The sequence below is a fragment of the Tyto alba genome, unplaced genomic scaffold, assembly GCF_018691265.1.
Source record: "Tyto alba isolate M040663 unplaced genomic scaffold, T.alba_DEE_v4.0 Super-Scaffold_5, whole genome shotgun sequence".
In the NCBI taxonomy this organism is placed as follows: domain Eukaryota; kingdom Metazoa; phylum Chordata; class Aves; order Strigiformes; family Tytonidae; genus Tyto; species Tyto alba.
In genome coordinates, this window is record NW_024881326.1 from 4,385,443 (window position 1) to 4,406,045 (window position 20,603).

The 20,603-nt window shown below is 39.0% G+C and overlaps 1 protein-coding gene across 3 annotated transcripts in view; it reads right to left on the reverse strand.

The window, feature by feature from the left end:
* Positions 1 to 490: 490 nt before the first annotated feature.
* Positions 491 to 20,603, reverse strand: part of NXT2 (nuclear transport factor 2 like export factor 2) — a 67,186-nt gene continuing 47,073 nt past the window's right edge. The window contains exons 3-6 of one of the 3 annotated variants that reach the window (XM_032996047.2): positions 11,534 to 11,663; positions 3,601 to 3,687; positions 2,326 to 2,470; positions 491 to 898 (exon numbers count right to left, since the gene is read on the reverse strand). In XM_032996047.2, coding sequence (XP_032851938.1) covers positions 720 to 898; positions 2,326 to 2,470; positions 3,601 to 3,618 — 342 coding nt within the window. In that variant the 5' untranslated portion in view covers positions 3,619 to 3,687; positions 11,534 to 11,663 and the 3' untranslated portion in view covers positions 491 to 719. Of the gene's footprint in view, positions 899 to 2,325; positions 2,471 to 3,600; positions 3,688 to 5,155; positions 5,542 to 5,785; positions 7,371 to 11,533; positions 11,664 to 20,603 lie in introns of those variants that run through there. The other 2 variants (XM_032996046.2, XM_032996048.2) reach the window with 2 other exon arrangements.

Sequence of the window (20,603 nt, forward strand, 5' to 3'; positions counted from 1 at the left end):
TAGAAGCTCTGAATCGCTCAGCATGCCCTATGTCCTAATCAATGGAAATTAACTACAACTAAAGTCCGAGAAGCTAAAACTAAAAGGAAACCTGATGAGATTATTTAGTCCTTTCATATCAGAGAAGGTAATGTTAGCTTTGCAACGCATCATTTGAGAGATTACACGCTCAGGCGCTATATTTGCTACTTTCACACAGTAGAAATCACTGTCAATCCTTCCTAGCCTCTTAAAACCAAGAGTAGGTAGCTTTCAGAATTCTATCTACATGCCACAAGCATCTCCTTCAAAAGAGGATAGATGCTACTGTGAAAACAAAACTTTTCAAGTTGAAAAAATTACATATTTGGTCAGAATTGTACATTAAGAAGATCTTGTGTTCAAAATCAGTTTGAACTGCTGAGTTTCAGCATTCAGCATTACATAGAAGTCTGGAAGTGGCAGCATAGCTGCATGTAAGGCATTTTAGGAATGATTCCAACACAGCTCACTGCCTTTAGCATTTTATTAGGTTCAACTAAGACGAGCAACCTCTCACATTTTAAGACTGTTTACTGTTAAACCCATGATCACTGGGATCAACCCTGAAACATCTGCAGACCTTCCATAACGACAGATGCAGCGCGAAGAGCGAGCGTTTCCCACGCGTGGAGAACGGCTGTCCATACAGCTAACGCCAACATCACCTGAGAGAGGTCACTTCCCGTAGCCAATCCTCACTAACTGGCCCAGTCCTGAAAGCGGAAACAGTCACTGGCGATCTTCCACACTGTGTTGGTAGGTGTGGCTTGTGCTGTCAGCAAGAAGTTCTGATTGAAGTAGCGCTGCTTGTCGCCATCAAATTTTACTGTCCCACTTGTCACCACGAGGACTGTCGTCTGGCCTTGAGTAGCTTGCTCTTCATAAGGAGAAACAGTGTAAAGAAAAGAACTCAAAGACTAACAGGTAAAGAAGTAGGAAACGTACACAGAAGTTTCATTGAATTCTGGTCATACCAGTTATAGGCAACAACTGGTTACACATTCATGAGAAGTACAGTTTTGCTGCATCATTTCTATGCAGACAATGGTGTATTCGCTCGCCAACACTGTTTTTTAATGGCTTTTCTATTCTCATGTTTCTTATTTTAAAGCACTGTAACAAACATCCAAGTTTTTGCTTAGAACAAGCTCTCATTATTTGAAACAAATATATATATGTATATGTGTGTGTATATATATATACATACACACGTCTGTGTGTATATATATATATACATATATATATATATATGTATATGTGTGTCCTTAAGAGGCCAGGCTGAGAGAGTTGGGGGGGTTCAGCCTGGAGAAGAGAAGGCTCCAGGGAGACCTTCGAGCGGCCTCCCAGGGCTTAAAGGGGGGACAGGAAAGCTGGGGAGGGACTCTATCGAGGGTGTAGGGATAGGACAAGTGGCAACGGTTTTAAACTGAAAGAGGGCACATTTAGATTAGATATAAGGAAGAAATTATTCCCTGTGCGGGTGGCGAGGCGCTGGCCCAGGGTGCCCAGAGCAGCTGTGGCTGCCCCCTCCCTGGAAGGGTTCAAGGCCAGGTTGGACGGGGCTGGGAGCACCCTGGGCTGGGGGAAGGGGGCCCTGCCCATGGCAGGGTGTGGGACTGGATGATCTTTAAGGTCTTTTCCAACCCAAACCACTCTGTGATTCTACTATATATATATATATATATATATATATATATATATATATATATTTATTTATATTTACCAAGTTGCATACACTTTTTTCCTTGCTATTAGAGACTGTATCTTTTTCACAGCAAAGTAAGTGTGCTTGACCACAGGCTTTTTCCTTATTTATATTCCCAAAATATCCATTAGAAATAATTTACTAACCTCTCAATTATGTAAGCCTTTCTTTAGCAGTTAATCGGAAATCTAAAGAACTTAACATCTATTCTAGATGTAAAGAAATCAAAGTACATAGGGGTTAATGAGTTGTTCCTCATTATAGCGCAGGTCAGTATCACAGGCTACAGCAGAGGCCTCTTGACTCAGACATTGACAAGGACAACATAATCTGAAAAGCCAGACTCTTTCCATACATGAAAATACATCACATCTGAATATGATCTTAACAAATAGTCTTCAAAATATTTTCCCAGACATGAGAAAAAGTGGGGAGTTGCTGCATCTCATGATTTGTACTTTATGCACAACTTGACATTCCAACCCTCAGCATTTTCTCTAAATTTGTTCCAAAAAAACGTTAAGCACTATTACAATTGCAGTACACCTTCAACAGTTCTAAAAAGCATGAAAAATAAGTAAATTGTAATACAGCCTTACCGTGAACGGGTTGGCAGTCCAACATATTAACCTGGAATTCACTAGACGGCAACATTTCAAAAAATTTATTCAGTTCTTCTTGCCCAGACACTGCATTACCATTCCAAACTAACGTTGCTTTGTCCAAATAAAGTCTTGTTAAGGCCTGAGTGATTATGAAAATACATATTTGAGGAAAATGTGCAAAGACATACAATGGACAACATACAAAATTATATTCTTTGAATCCTTATGTTGTGTATTACCGATTTCTTCTTTTGCTTTGATGGATAAAATGCCCTCCTGAAGTATTAGGTCCATTTAACAATTAGTGGTCCTGACCAAGAATTAAAACTAACTAAAACATATTCTGCCTTATAAATTGCATAGTGACTCACACACCTCCAAATTCAAATGCTGATGAGATTCCTTTAACAAAGCTAGAGGTAGAACTGAACTAGTTGCTAAAAGGATAGTGCTACCTTTCCAGAACAATTTGTCACTGATTTATTTGGGAGTAAGGGAGTGTGCACAACACAGATTATGTCAGGAAAGTGTAATTTCAGGTAGGAAAAGAAAAAATGAACAAAACCAGGAACAGTGGAAACTTAAAAACTACAGTCATCTGCAGCAGAACTTCCCAAATGTTTCGTAAGATGTAACAGTTGAGTAACTGCCTAACTCTCCTTTAGGCTGTTGATACATCTCTGCCTACTCTACTTATAATCAAGGTGACTATGAAATAACGTGCAACTGCTGATATTTTCACATAATCTAAAAGTTATTAAATTAAAATTATAATACATTTAAAATTCCAAAGAACAGTCTCCACAGCTCTTTTGGTACAAACATCAGTGTGGTCCATGAAGACTTTCAGAGCCAGATAGAGCTGTTTCCACTTTATCCTCAGGCACTCCTGAAGACTCCCAGAAACAGAAGTGATAACTGGTAATACAAGAAGTTTAGAAAAAAGTAAGCTAAAACCTGACCTCAGAGACAAAGCAAGTTTTATCTGCCCCTACTGATCAAATCCTGTACCTGTAAAACACAGCTGGACATGAACCTAACTACTTTCACGAAGAAGTCCAAGGCACTTTCTAAAAAGGCCCCTTTTACAACAGTGCTGCACAGTAACATAAAATCCTCTACAAGGCAGCCTAAGAGGGACAGAGGTCTCAAGCTGGCCAAAACAATACATGGTAACCAACTTCAGGTGCTTTCACGTGTAATGCTGGTTAGAAAAACAAGCAAAAAACGCACAAGCTAGTTCTAACTGTTGTCAAAATATCTACATACCCTTCTTCTTTTATCCATTGTCTCATAATAAATGTTGACAAATTCATCTGCAGCTCTACAAGCTTGATCCACATAGGTTTTGAAATCCTGGAGAGAAGAAATCGTAACAAGTTACTTACAGTTAGGCAATTTTATGCAACCTAGTCATCTAAGCAATTTCTCCAGCAAGTCACTTTCGTTGTTTTTTTCAAACCTCCCTGAAAGAGGATGTCAAATAATGTTGAAATTGATTCCAAACTCCTTTTCTACTTGCAGGAGGTACCAGCTTTTAGCTAGGTAACAGTTTTACGATTAATTTTGAATATCAATATTTATTGTATTTAAACTGTAAATATTTACATTAAAAAATGGACTACAGCTGTCTGCAAGTGGTGTGAATATGCAAGTATTCAGTGAAAATATTTGTTGCTGTGATGGCTGTTCTGAAATAAAAGTTAAGGAACAAGGTTTATTCACTGTATTTCTGAAAATTAGCAAGAATCCCATCACAATGCCACCACAGTCTCATTTAAAAACACTTTATATGTACCTACATAAAATGTGATAATATATATAATTGGATATATAGACATAAAAATGAGAGGGAGAACATGCACACATGCTGGATGCATTCCAGAATCAATCCCTCCAGTGCTATATCCACAGGTAGAAACCAAACACTTGTCCTCACATCTCACTATTTTCATTCACCCAAAGGTAACAGCCTTTGTTGTCACATCACTGCACTGTGATCTCATCCAGTTATTTATTCAGTTTGTTTAGCTGTTTGGCCCTTGATCTCTTACAGACCCTGAACTGTGTCATCCTGGAAAGCCATGATTCTGAATTCCCTGTCCATACATCTATAAAACTCCATTTGGTTCCATTATGACATTTTGTTTAAAATATTATCATTTATCATCACGCTATTTCAGCATTATATTCTTAGTATTTGCAACTCAATCAGTATTCTACAATTTACTTATATTTCTTGGCAGTCTTTAATAACCCTGCTTATTCCACAAAACCAAATACTCTCATGTTTTTACAGACTATTCCTTTGATCTCCCTCCGTAAGGATGAGAGCCTGCTCTTCACCTTCCTATCTTCTCCAACAATTTCTGAACCCACAGGCCAATTCCAAACAGATATGACAAAGTAATCTTAAAGACACTATTCCAGCAAGTGCCAAGAGAAACTCTTTGGCACCAGGAGACAAAGAGTATTAGACCCCCCCACTAAGGGAACAGTGACTATAACCCAGCCCTACACGTTATTCGGGGTAGATGGCTGCTACCTCTCAGTCAGCACACACTTGCACACACACACACACACACACACACACTTTCTAGCCAGCAGCTGAACACATTGCCATTTAGCTGCCAGACAGAACGAGTGTGAGGGAGAGCATGAAACACCAGATGGAATGAGCTGTCAGAGTACCTGCATTACAAGTCAAACGGAAAATAAGCTTTGTTAGTTTTGATACTCCAGACAAGTTCTTTATAAGCATAGCCCAGAATACATTTTTAAATTCTAAGAACAATTTAAGTTGGAAGAAACTTTTGGAAGTCACCTGGTCCAAACCCCTGCTCAAAAAAGAATCAACTTCAAAGCCTGACCTAACTTCAAAGTTAGATCTGAGTGCTCAAGGTGCTATCTGTTGTCATGTTTTGAATATCTCTGAGGATGAGGATTTCACAGTTTTTTCAGGCTCCCGTTCCAATGTCTTATCCCCCTCACTCGAGAATCTTTCTTCCTCATATTTAACAGGAAAGCCATACTTAAAAAAAAACAACCAACCACCCAACCAACAAAACCCCTGAAGACTCTGGCGACGACTCCCAGAAGTCAGCCAATCTACACGGCCTCTGCAAAACACGGAGGGTCCATCACACATCCCACTGTCAGGCCTCAGCCCTCCGTTCCAGGGTGCTGCGGCGGCTGGAAGCGAAGGCGAAAGGCCGGGTGGATGGAAGCCGCCGAGGGACGGAAAGCCGCGCTGCCCCGGGAGCCGCCGAGGGATCCGCCGGCGGGAGCCGCGCACCCAGCGCCGCCGCCCCCGCGGGGTTTCAGACCCGACCCCCGAAACGCAGCAGCCGGGGCGGAGAACCCGCGCGTCCCTTCTCGGCGGGGCCGCTGTTCCCTCGCAGGCGGCCCCGGGCCCGCAGATTCCCCCCGGCCCCGGCCCGGCCGCGGAACTCACCACAGCGGCGGCCATGGGGAGACGAAACGCGGCGCGAGCGGCGGGAGGACGCCGGAAGTGGCGTCACACGCGTCCCCCGCCAAAACCCTTCCGCCGGCTGCAGCTAGCCCCGGCGGGCGGGGTGGCGGGAGTGGGCGGCCGCGCTGCGGTTCAACCTTTTCCATCAGCTGGGGGTCGTAGGCTAAGCCGTTACGCCGCTGGAGGGGACGGCGGGCCTTCCTCCTGCTCCGGAGCCATCGCGAAGGCCTGGCGGTAGCTGAGGCGCAGGACATGCTGGAGCGCCGCAGGGTCGTCGTCGGCTCGGTTGTGGCACTCGGTCGCTCTTAACGCGGTGATCCTCTTCCTGCTTTTTGCGAAGGAGCCCTGAGCTGGGCTGGGGAGAAGTACGAGGACATCAGGCGGCTCCCCTGCAGTGCCTTCAAGCTGTATGAAATAATACCTTTATGACTAAAACCCTGTGAGCTTGGGTACTTCAACGTCTTCCGGGGTTGTGAAAACGTTTAAGAAGTCTCACGTGCTTTGCTGCAAGTGGTTAATGGTATTTAAGTGATTTGTATGTTCATTGGTGAATGTAAACAAGGACGAAGTGCTGGCAGGGGTGGGATGCGGCCAGGCTCGCACCTGCCCTGGGAAAGGAGCCGAGAAGGAAACCTGCTCTGTTTTCTTGAGATGAGCTGAGTCGTAAGGTTGGCTGTTTAAATCTTCATCAGGCAGTGAATAACAGGAAAAGATCTGAGGAGACTGAAGTCTGCGATTAATTGCTAAAGATGACGTGGAATTGATGGAAGAAATCCTACACAAAGTGATAAACAGTGTGGGAATGGAAAGGTGCATCTGTGATGGGGCTGCTGGGAGAGGCCCGAGTTTGGGTCAGGGCACCTGAGGCAGTGCCCTGTGGTGTACTGGATCATCCAGCGGTGTCAGCTGTATACGAATTTGCCATTGCTGTGTAGGAGTTGTATTGCTATGAAGCAGCATATCCTGCTGAATTAACAGCTGCTCCATGAAGGTTGCTTAATACAAAAGTACAAACATCCTCCCCCTTGATGTCTCAAGCGTCACTACATCACCATATTATCTATTTGCCTCAAATTAATAAAAGTACTTCATAAAACCTCTCCCATATAAAGAAGAGCAATTATCAGTTTCCAAATAAAAAAGCAAGGCACTGAAATGATGTATGATTTATTCAAGGTCACGGAGACAACTGTAGAACCAAAAACTCCAATTCTAATCTTTTACCTTCATCATATAAACATCTACTCCATTCTGAGATATATCAGTATAAAATTAAAAAAAAAATCACTCCCATTTGATATATCCATTGCCTATTTAATGTTTATTTTCATCGTTGATGGCAATGTGTATAAAAGGTAGTGTCATGTTCATTTTCTGTGAATCAGATTTGTAGGAAATGTCCACTGTAAATCCTCATAGTCCAAAGGAATGATGTTTGTGTTATCACAGAGACTGTGAACGACTTGGACAGAACCACAGAAATTAGATAAGTATCTGTAAAAGCATTACCTCTTCATTTACTCATATGCATCTGTGAAACCTGGAAGAGTAACATGTTTAGCACAAGCCCTGTTGCTGGCAGATTGTGCAAAGTTCTTTATATCTTTCAAACACATTAAAACAGGGATTTGAGGAAAAAAAAATTTGAACTCTCATTTATTGACTACTCTCAGCTACTTTTGAAGATGACACAAAATTTTGGATATCATTTTAGAGTAATAACTTCTTGTTGGGATCAGCTCATTGGGGAAAACAAGAAGAAAATTTCTTCCTTAACACCAAGCAGTATGCAAGACCTTGTTCAAAATACTACTGTGAAACAAACACTCAGTGGTTCACAACAGTGGCCAAAATGTATTCAGGTCTAAAGGCAGGCCAATGTAGAGAATTAGATGTACACAGACATCCTCCAAAAAAAATAAAGTTGTTTCCAAATGGAGAAAAAAACCCAAGGTTGGCTGGTAAGATTTAAAAAGGAAGTAAGGCAAATCAAAACTAGTTCTGAGGAACATTTTACTAAGGCAGGAACACTATGAATTAAATCCTTTTTCAAACACATTGAAAGCAAGAAATCTTGCTGGAAAATCTGTAAGGCCATCAAATGATCAGTGTGCACCAGAAGAAAATAAGGCTGTAGTAGAAAGCTAAACAAACGCTTCATGACTTTGATCACCACGAAGGAGTTTATAAAGTATCTTATATTAAAAAGGGAATTAAATGGACGATCTGTTGTGAAGTGGAATGTCAGTACAAAAGGTATTAGAACAAATCCATAAAATATTTTGTGACAAGAGTGCTCCTAAAGGATATACTAACCATGTTATATAATCTGTAATTTACAATAGGATCTGTTCTCAAGGAATGGAAGGTGGCAAATTTGAGGCCAACTTTCCAAAAAGCTCCAAGATGAACCTGTAAATCTGATGTCTGTCCTATGCAAGTTGGTAGAAATGATAGTAAAGAACAGAATTGGTAGGTTCTTGGATAAACACGACACGTTAGGGTAGACTCAGCATAGTTCTTTAAGGAGAATTTATTCTTCACAAATTTATTAGTTCTTCAAGAGATACAAAAATCGTGGAGGTAAAGAGCCTTGCTAGTGAACAATTCTTCTTCTACTACGTGATTTCCTTAAATATTCAGATTTTGCTAATCCATGATTCTAGAATTATCATACTTGGAAGCAGTTAAGTAGTTTTTATATGAAACAGTTTATTTAAAAGTACAACTCCATGTACGATTCCAGATGATGTTAGTGGAATAATGAGACTCTGCTTACCTTTTCTCCCTTTACCCAACCCGGCTACTAGGGACCTTGGTAGCATTCTGCTGTCATTTTTGCTATTTGAGCAAAATTAGACTTTCAGAACATTAACCTAAATCTGACTCTCTGAAAATACATTTTCTTTACTTAGAAAGTATCATTTGCAGAGAAAACAAAGGAGTCCATCTGAAACATATCAAAGACTTTCTACAAGACTCCTCCTTCAGATGTTTTCCCTTGAGAAAGCCTTTAATTTGAGTGTTTAAGTCTTAAGAGTAGCATGAGCAGACAGAATTTCCACTTTGTGTTGAACAAATTATAGCCTTACTGTATATTGTCCAAATATTCCCTAAATAGGCTTTTGGATTTAGCTCCAGAAATAACCAAGTGCAACTCATAATTTCTCTTTAAAAGCCCAGATATTCCTAACAGTTTCTCAGCCTTTTTCTCCAGTACCTCAATTGAACTTATCCATGCTCCCCAGCCCTTTATATTCCAGAAGGAACATATAAGGTGCAAATGCCAGAATGACTCAGCAGCAATGACACTGAACTCCCAAGCAGAGTTCAAGCAGTTTACATCAAGATGACTCATCAAAATACCTTCACATATGAAGATGATTCCTAGAATATGCAGCTCTACTACACCCACTTACCATATGGAAGGGAAATTTTGAGTTAGTTTACATCTTACAGAACAAATCAGAAGCAAAAAGTATAGCTTTGTTGAAATAACTGGGATTAGCTATGACACCTGTGAGATGAACCTAGATATATGGGCTGGTTTTGAATCTATTATCAATAATGCTAACCTTTGAAATTATTAGTTGCTGGAAATCTTCCTGAATAGCTGATACTAAGAACAATTAATTAAAATTGTAATCACAATTAAGTGGCAAATAGAATAACATATTTCCATATCTTTATGGAGATAGGAAGTAATTCTTACAAGTGACTGCTTTATAACTTCAGTCAAATTTACTCAAAATATCATAACTAATGATAAGTAAAAATGCTTTCAGAAATGCATTCAGCCATCTGGGTTAGGCCAGATTTTCTTTTGTTTTCATCAGTTGATCAATTAAAATCAATTAAAATTGATAGCAAAGTGCTGGATAATTTCAGAATCACTGACAAAATGCATAGTTTTTATTGTGAATTATTTTGATACCGGGCAAACAATGACCATAGAATGCGAGTAGAATTCAATCTCCAACAGAATGAAGAGTTCACATTTTTCCCATAGAATACTCGCATGACAATTACATACCCTTGCATTAATATCTATCAAAAATTAAGCCAGACTGCACACTGCACTTTTCAAACTAGCCTTGTACTGTGTCACAAAAAACTGTGATATTTCTGTAATGACTTAAGTAACAGACTAGAATGCGGTCTATAGGTCTTTATTACCCTTAATAAAACTAATAGCCCTTAGTTCTGCAAAAAATCTCGCTGAACTTAAATTAATGCACTTGTAATTTTCAAGGGTTTATAATTTGTTCCCCTTAAAGTTACATAATCAAAACCGACAGATTTCAAATAGAATATCCTGTATTAAAAGGACTCAACAAACTACTATGCTTTTTAATTTACTGATTCAGAATATATGTAACATTACTGGAATCCTAACACACTTGACCTCTGCAGGTTCAAAATCTCACTGCAGTGTTGTACACAACACTGAAGGGCAAGTCCAAGAGGCAGCAGAAGGCAAGGTTCTTGCAAACTGCAGTCATTCTACCAACTAGAGACCGAAGAAACGATCCATGGCCTATGTCAGTGATTAAAATTAAACTGGTAGGTTCACTATCTTATTATTAGGTTTATCAGCCCTCACTGATTGCATGCTGCATACAGCATCCTTGTTAACAATGTCCAATTAACAGTTCAAAGATTTAGCAGGAATAGTGACATTTACCAGAACTCCCTTAATGTCTGTGGTCCAGACCAGCTAGTAAAGCAGTGTCTTTAAAGGCTCTCATGCAGCTTTACAGGTCATATATGCTATTCTGTAAAACCATGAATCTTTTTGAATGGTGAGCGGTTCCTGTGAAACACAGTATTCTCAACTTTTGTTAGTTACCAAGATGTGTAGTAACATTACCCAGATGTATAGAAGTTTAAGGAACTGTCTCCTAAAACAAGGGAAGCAACTGACACTAGCCAAATCCAGACAGGTTCTGATTAATGCGATGCCTATGAAGTTGGGTCATGACTCAGTGTTTGAGGGTTTTGCCTGGGCAAGGGCTGAATGAGACCTCAAAGATTTGATCTGTTGATTTTAATGGGAACTGGGAGTAGGTTGCAGGTGCTCAGCACATTTGTGCTTTGACGTATATGCTGCATACAAAAATACTGCTAAAGCTGGAGTTTGGTTTTATTAAACTACAGTGGACCTAAGAAGGCCTGGTTTGGCCAGTTCATTCTCAACATAAAAGCGTATTACTCTGGATAGACTCAGACAGAACCTGTATTTGTTACAATGCCATAAGGACTCTGGACTACAAACCATTCTACCTCAAATTCTTGTCATACCAGAACTGGAGGAATGTAATTACTCTTATCTTGATAAAAAACCCTCTTTTTTTTTAAAGAAAACTAGGACTTGCTACATATTGAGGGGGTAACTGTTCCACTGACCCACTGGGATATGGTGAGATCAAGTACAAATAACTGTTCTATTTTAATCCATGTCAAAGCATTCCCAAGTGGGGATAAATTTTCAGAACAGGTCAGTTCAAAGTGTCACCACAGTTGCTAGTTAAATCCTATCAATTTCATTAAGTAATGAAACAGTATTTGAGCCCTTATGAAAACCTGGCCATATGTAAGTAATACCTAGCTAAACATACTTATATTACAGTGGACACCACGATAGTTAAATGTCGCAAGCTGATAGCTGAAGTATGTGTATGTGCACACAGACATATTTATATACTGGAGGGAGGGAGCCTATAGTCTTACCTTTAAGGCTTGTAGGATAGTTCTGTTTGCACTTATCCTTTTATCACAAAATTTTAGGCTGAAATTTTGATGATGGCTTCAGCAGTATACTGTATCACTGAGCAGTGTAGTATCAGCTCCCAGTTGTGTCCTGTATAAACAAAAGAGAAATGTTGCAAGTAGCTATTACCAAGATATCTGAAGTACAAAATGCCTATACAATGCTTTGCATCATACACACCAGCTGATAAGGATTTTACAAACATTATTTGCAGCACACGAGCAAGGTTTTCTATAACTTGTGTGCAGCTAAACCTGCACACTTCATGACCATCTCTCATCGGGGCTGCAAGCACTGTAGCTGCAATAGTTTGGCTGGTTCTTTTTCCTGTCTTCATCTCATACTGATCAGTTTTCACTGAAGCCTGGAAAGCAGAATATCTTTCTCGCATCCAGTTTTCCCTTTATGTAACTTGCCCTTACATAGCCAGATTGCAGTTTGAAGAAAAATTCTATCTATAAAATGCTGGGAAGCATCTGTTTTGGAGCACTAGTAAAATGAGCCCAATTCTAGACCTCACCCTAGGAGATGTTTATCAGGCTCAGAGACAGAGCAAAAAGACATTAATTTCAAATGGCACAGCTCTGTAGTTCCCAAACTTATGGAAAACTAGAAGGAAAAATCTGAGCTACAACACAGCTTCTAAACTTGTTCTAAATTGCACTAGGGGTCCGTCAGAATCTGAAAAAAAAAAAGGTACTGTGAGACTTAATGGTCATCGCTGTCCTCTCCTTCTGTCCAGATCAGAGCATCAGATATTTATGGGTAACAGAAGCTGGAAAATGAGTTCCTTTTCCATTGATACTTTCAGTAAAACCAGCATTTTTAAAGTCAGAAGCACAAACAAGAAACAAGGAAGTTTTGTTAACAAATTTTCATATGTTTTTGGTCAAAATCAAATTTTCTTCCCAATTTTCAGTTGTCTGTTTTTTTCCCCTCAGTATTTTTTCCCCTTCAAAAAAGAAATATTTTGAGAATAGTCTAATTTAGTTTAAAATCAATTTTTATTCCAAATATTTTTTTATTAATAATGTTTGGATCAGCTATAGATGGAGCACTAACCACTCCACATAGATTTAATAGAACTACTGAACAAAGTTCACTCAAATGAGAAAGGCCTGCAGGGCTAGAATTATGGTTTATATGCTGTCTGAAATTGTTAGTTCAGGTCAGCTTGTAGCATATTCTGAGCTCAATTTACATTTGGCTTAGACTTGAATGCTGGGCATCAGTAGGTAGGCCACAACAATTAACTGGTTAGTGGGATGGTTTAACAACAATCAAATGCTAAGTAATATTTCTCCAGGCTAAACATACCTGTGACCATTTACAGAATTATTTTCCAATGAAGAACCATTTGCTTCCAGCTGGAAGTAAAGAGTTTTGTCACTTGTTTTTTTTTTTTTTTTTACAAATGGAAGATTTATGAAAATCCTGTATGATTATTAACAGAGTACATGTTTTATTTTTATTCCCTGAATACTGTAAAATATTTAGCATTGTCTGAGCATCTGAACTGTGGTTCTATGATCTGTTGAGCTGGCACAATAGCTCCACAGCAGTCAAAGGAGCATACCTCTCTGTCGGACTTTCCCTGCTGAGTTATCTACTCCCTCTGTTCTATCAAGTTCACCCTTCACAGAGATAATTTAATTAACTAAAACTGTGTAAGATGCCACCTTTTCTTATCCTCTATATTCTTGGCAAGCTAAAATGGGTCAAAGAGTGGTCTTGCATGTGTTAGTTGGCAAATAAAGGTAAGCAGCTGGAGTGTATGGCTGGGATGAGAAGGGGAGGAAGGGAAGTTAGGTGAGAAGAGCACCAACATGCTGTTATGCCAACTCCTGCCATGGTCTGCAGTGGTACCTTGTGGCTGCCACTTGAACTTGACATACACACAACCCACTGCCAATAAACTGTGGTCCCGTTTTTTCTCCTGTGCTATCCTTCGTTGCGCATTCCCATCACTTCCTTTCTGCCTGCATTTGTGTAAGTATTTGCTGAGAATGGTCACAGAACTGATCTGGCTGAAAATCATGCTGTTGTTGAGTTGATTTTCAGCTCATTTCCCTCATCTATACTGGCACAAGGAAGGTGATGGAAGCACACACTTAGAGCAGGACTGCCCCTTCTGGCAGCAGCAGGCACTTAGGACTGCTTACAGCAGCTCACCCAGCAAGTCAAGAAGTGAATAAATAAATTAAACTGACCGTAGAGATTTACAGCCAAGCTGGGAAAACTGTGAACATGTAGAAATGGTTGCAGTATTGTAGTGGTTTTTTAAACACTCTTCCAGTTTGCATAATGGGAACTCTTCTAGTTAGACTTGTGAGGGTATGAATGAAATCTGTTTTGTATGTATGAAATCTATTTTGATGTGTATCAAAATATGTATGAAATCTATTTTGATGGTGTATCTGACTGCCTGGAAGCCTAATTTTATCTAAATTTATACCTGGGAAACCATATACTTTTAATGGAATAACATGAATATAGTGAAAGCACAGTCGTTAACTCACTGTAGACCGTGATGCTTGTTGGCACATCTGCTAAACAAACTCCTTCCATCATTAGGCAATAATCCACACTGAGAGCATATATAAACTCACTGAAGTCTAGGGTGGCTTCTCCTAAATGTTGGACACACTGAAGTGATAATTTTAATCTCGTATCAGACTAACTAGGAATTATTTAGTGCAGGCAATGAAGTTGGAAAGTGGTAAATTTTCTTAATGTGAGGAAAGAACCAAGCTTGCTGTTTTCACTTTGGGAACGTGGATAACAAATAGTACTGATGAAAGGTAACTCTAAAGTAGATTAATTAGGTTCTCATCGCAAGTATAAACAACTGAATTGTTTCCCATTTTCATGAGGCAAAACTTGTTATTTGGTAAATAAGCATACTGTCTGCTAAGTGTTGACTGAAATCCAGACTAGGTTTTGAATTTGTACTAAAACCTGTAACCAAATGAAGCTATTTTGACCTGAGTACCACATACATGTACAATACAAAGTACCAGTGTAAATATAGGTGGGTTTGCATGACAGTTGAGTACTCTATGCTAACTTAAATTGCAAGGACAGTGGTACCCTGGGTGTCCCCTAAAATATCAGTAGTCCAGTAGTCAACTGTTAAAACAATGGCAAAAGTCCCACTGACTCTGATGGAAGCCAGATCTGGCCTTTGGTTTGTTTGTTTTGTCTAAATAGGGAATAAAGGAAGTTTCTTCAAAATGTAACTTTAATCACTACCTCCGTTACACAGTCTCACTGCTCAAGCTCCAGTTTTAGCAGGTATCTTGGCTAAATGTCAAACAATTCCATCAGTTCTTTGAAGACAAATATTAGACGGAGACTGCATCTGAGAGAATTTCCCCAAGCACCATTCAGTTAACCTACTTGGCTAAAAGGTGATGCAAAAATCAATATTTTGTAACAGATGCTCATGTTTCAGATGAAACTAATCAATAGGCATCAGAGCAATTTCAAACTAAAGACAAATACAGACAAAGTTAAAATATCATGCAGTTTAAGTATCAAATGTATCACAACTTAAAATAGCTCTATTATTTTGGGCAGGATATTCCCCATTACAATTTCAACATATCATTGCCTTTATTAAATTAATTATCAGTTTTCTAAAATAAAATGAAAATAAAAATAATAGCTGTAATTTTGTGAGGACTCACAAAACAGGTATGAGTTCTCCCCCTTGGTCCTACAACAGCTGTTAACTGGAACAGTGCGTTAGGTTTCCACTGAGTATATCAATTTGAATAGACCTGAATATTTGGATTTTTTCTGTTTTCTTATTTTTTTTTCTTCAAAAGCAGTTTTTCTCCCTCTATTCCTTTTAGCCTTGTACATACACAATGAGATGAACACAACAGGAGACTCAGCTCAGAGCTCAAAGGATAAATTTTATCATCAGAGGGTGTGCTATTTTGTACCTACAAATGACTCAAGGAGATATTAAAATTGTCAGTGAAACGAATATAAACAAACATGGCTGCTTGAACAATAAGAAAAGTTTCTTATTCACAAGCCTTTTAACAGGAAGGGTTGTCAGTAAAGAAGTGGAAATGAGCCAATTCTTATTTGTGTTTTCCTTTATACTATAAATATACCCTTCAATCAAATTTACTAAAGCAAGACATAGGACATGCAGAAGCAGTTCCAGTGAATTGTCTTGGTTCCATAAAACCATTGTCACACTTCTGGCCAGTGGCCTAGTTCTCTTTGGGTGCAATAGCAATTTGCTCTCTGGCAGCGAAGTGCATTAACAACTTACTTTCCACACCTAGTGGGGAGAAGATAAACTTTTTTTCCAAATAGATAACCCCAGTACGTTACATATAGGTTTATTTGCAAGCGAATTCTTTGCTTTGGTAGGGCACTGTGAAGTCAACCCTTGCTCTGTGCTTCCTTTGCAGGTGTCAGTGTAGACACAGGGTAGCTGTGGAGATTCTGCAACTGTCAGATGTTGCTGCCACACAAAGGCTCCATCTCTGCTCTGCAGGGGCAAAACTGTAAGTCTGCCATCTTTGCCAGTGAAGACTTGCACGGAGGATACCATCTACTCTTCTTTTTCCCAAATATTCTCAGCCCTTGGCCAGACCAAAAGCAAAATGTAAGACCTCATTGTGAGTGCACCCCTCCCTCCAATCATTTTCAAGAATATCCATTAAAAGAGTGATATTTGGTCCCAAAGATGAGAAGAAGGGCTTAAGAGCAAGCCCAGACACAAGTTTCCTTTTTACTTCTAATTTTTTACAGGTTCTATTTATGGAGACCCAAAGCTAGGTCAGTGTATAACCTCTTATATAATGGCCTAATTTATTTTTCTATTGACACGCTACAACCTTTGGAATGGATCTCTTACAACAAAAAGCATGTGAATCTTCCTGCAACGTTTTTACTGCATTTACTAAATAATCAGTAGGATGAATTCTCATTCCCACTATAGTTATTAATAACAAACTCTTCATTGCTGCAGTGTAAATACTGATTCACCAAAGAACACTAAATCTGATTATTAACTCCCATGATTGCATTAGTCTGCCAGTGAGGAATATATTTAAAAAACACAGTAAGTATGGGGGAAATGCAAGCTGTGAGTGATTTATAAGAACCTTTATGATTTTATCACCAAACAGACAAGAAAGGTAAATATTCAGCCAAAACAAGCTCTAGGACATTTTATAAATTGTTTTTCTGTATTCCTTCAGAGTTTATATCAAAGCAAGGAAAGGGATTATCATCTTTAAAAATACTATTTCTCCCTGTCGCTGTCCTCTTGAGAAGGGGTTTAAGGATATGAAGATTCTCTTCAGAAAGAAGACAACCAAACCAGCTGAGTCAGAAACATGAGGGATTTCCTAAATGACCTGCAGATTTATATTTCAAGATTATTTTGCAGGGATATTGAGAGATATTATTTCCTTTTAGGCACTAAAACAGATCAGATAATAGGATGATTCAGGGTACTGGTATTAGGCTGCAGAACCTTTCACATTTAAATCTCCAGTCAAATCCATCCAACTTATTCAGGGACCTAGATGGCATTTATTATTGATTCTAGTTCAGTTCTCAGAAAGTAGACGATTTCCTCAATAAAGGTTCAGTCATTGTTGCACCTGGCACAGTGTCCTAATCAGGAAAATGAAGATACAGATAAGATATCTATAGGTAAAATGCTCTCTCTGCTTCTGAACAACTTAAGAATATCTAAAAGACACAGTACAGGAGAAGCGAGCATCTCCTGTAATCATGTTTTAAAAAATCAAGGTGAATATATTCATAGAATTATAATAGGCTGTGTCCCTAAAATAATCGCTTTAAATCCTCTCCCTATTATTTAAATTTCAACACATTAATACACCATTGTGCAAAAAATGGTTTCTTAAGGGCTGAGAGCGGAGCAACCAAGGAACTGGTAGAAGTGCCATCAAAACAACCAAGAATAAACCAGCATGCCAATACTCTGTTGATTTATTCCAGAGCGATGCACCTGGACCCACCAGCCATCATACGTATTCCATCTGGAGCAACAGCTGTTTGCTCAGTTGTTGTCATATTGTCTGACACAAACAATTGCTTCTTAAATTTGTCATCAGTGATTCTCCAGGGGGTTTGAAATACTGGAAAATGTTACATTTTGTTCCTGTCCTTAGGTTTTGAGTGATTTTTCTTACATAATGTGCAGGGTTCCCAAATGGGATTTTGTGCAGCTGTGCGACTCCAGTCAAAATTACAGGTCCTGGAGCATCTCCAAAAAGTTCAAGTTCAAAGTGGTTCACTGTGAGCTAAGGACACTTAAGTAAGGGGAGGTGGAAAGTAATGTTTAGCAGATCAAATTATGTGGCAGAGAAGATGGAAGGATCTGGTCAGATCAGCAGGCTAAGAACATGAGACTAAAAAATACACTTTATACAAACTATGGGGGAGAAGGAAGAGGGAAATTCCAGATCATGAAAAGTATGGAAGATGTTAAAACAGGCAGGGCTGGGGAGTGACCTTAGAGAGTCATAGTTGTGGGGAAAGAACAAATATGTTTATTAGAAATGCTATTAGGGAATGTTTTGCAGGACGCAGTGGAATTTGAATACTAGATGAATGAAGCAGCATGTTATTACAGGGTTGAGCAACAGGGAGGACTGTGGTGTTATTTCCTGTGAAGAAGATATTCAACAGGAAATGAAGCAACATTATGTGATAGGAGAATGCTTAGAAATGGAGAGGTAGACCTGAAAAACTTCCAAGCATGGACAAGCTTTGAAGATGAGAGTTGATAAAATCACCATACAAATGTGCGTAACAAGAAAATGTGGAAATTAAAGACAGTCATGTAATATCTCTGAAGAATTGAGAGAAGGGTACCCAACAAAATAGATGTTTTATGAGCTGTAAGAGATAAGCGCCAGGAGTGAAGGTAATGAAAAAAGTAGATCAAGATGCATCCTGGAAAAATTGCTTTTAAAGTATATTCCAATGGGTAATAATAGAATCAGCAAAATACATAATGGATGGGAAATCTAGTTAGCAGAGATACTACCTGCCAGACAATTATCCACCTAATTACTTCTTTATAAGTACTGTTTGTGGCACAGGAGAATATGGCATGAGTGAAAATATTCAGCATGTTAACTTAAACTGCTCACAACATACAACAAATCAACAGACACGAAAACTCACTTCAAAAAACCTTTCCACTAACAGCATGCACTATCAGAAGCTGGTGTGTTTTATGAACCTCTAGGGCAGAGAGTGTTCACTAGACAGGCAGCATAGTCCTGTCCTTGAAAATGACGTCCTTTCCTCTCGGCCGTGCGCATCCATGGCTTGCTGATGCCTTGTAACAGATTCGCTTACTTTTTTGGACTAAGCTAAAGATTAAAGAATATGATGTAGTCAATTTTTTTAAATGATCCTTTTTGAATTAACAATATAGACTTATCATAATAAGTCACCCAAAATGTTATTCCTCCAAAAATGGGATCTGCTTAAACATCTCTAAGCTCAAGGATTTTTAAAGGGGAATCTGATGTGTAAAGGACCATGGTCAAAAATAAACAGCAGATACCTATGTCTCCATCATCCAATTAAAGAAGGATAATTCTTTTGCTGCACTTAGGTTGACTGATGCCGATCTTTACATTGACTGAATATAGAAAAGACAGACGAAGAGGTGGAAAGATGATGAAAAAATTCCAGCTGGACTTTTGTTGTTGTTGTTGTTGGTGGTGGTGGTGGTGGTTTTTTTTTTTTATCCCCAGACATAATTGTTCCTCTTCTCACCGAGAGGTGGCACCTGAACCATGCCCCGAGCAGCTTTCTCTGCCCCACACACCAGAGATGACAGCGCTGAGCATTTCCACACTCCACTAATGATTTATGAGGTCAGACACAGGCTAAACATTCTTAGACTACCAAGCAGTATATGGTTTGTGACTGAGGTCAAACATCAGGGTAACATTTAGTCATCACATGTCAGAGTAAAGTCTAAAGGACAAAACTGGGTGCAATATATTTACTTTCTACCAATGGAGGAACTTTGGTTTAAAAGAGTAAAGAATGAAAAACTTCCAAGATATGTTTGTAAATGTTCACTACCATAGTCATACATCCATAATTAGTTGTGGATAGACGTGTGGCTTTCAGTTGTCTGGGCATTCATTTATAATGTACCAATCACACCAAAACACTGATGAACAAGATCCTGGATAGTAGGTGTCAGAATTTCTAGTCTCAGAACCACCAATTTATTCACTGTAGATGAGGACCTGAGAGCTTTCGCATTTTGCAAAGCTTGTAAAACCTTTCAGACTGGGATGGGACACTGATAAGAGTTAAAAAAGCTTAGAGTACTGAGAGAAAACCTTATCTAAAGTTGTTCTTACAAACTACATTTACCACTGGCAACCCCTAGCTTAGCCAAATACTCAGGCTTCCCAACACCAGCTGCATACCTCTGAAAAATTAATAATAGTAATTAACAGTAATATAAATATTTTCATTCCAAGCACAGCACTTTATAACGGGGAGGGCAAAAGAACCAGCAACCTCATGGAGTTGAACTGGGGTGTCTGTTGCAATCTGGTAGATCTTTGATAAAATGATTGTGAGAACCTGCAAAAAATCAAACAGATAGACTCCTCTAGAAAGAGAAAGAGATGATACTTGGGTCTTTAGTGAAGATTCCTGCTCATTATAAAAACATCCATTCTTGAGACTGAAGGAACAAAAGAAGAGGGAAGAATATTTATGTAAAGGACTGACAACACTGTAGAATATTTTTTCCTTTTGGAATTCAGTAGATTGTACAAAATGTTAGATATTTTCAAGAACATTATGGGGGAATGTTCTTGAATGTCAGAATGTTTTCTTAAGCTACCTAGAAGAGGCTACACACATCCCACCCAGAGCAATGGCTTTTTAGTATGTTAGGTCTCTGTCTAACATCCTAGCCATGAAAACAAAATAAAATAGTATTACTGAAATTTGGAAATCATATTGTAATAAAGGATCTTC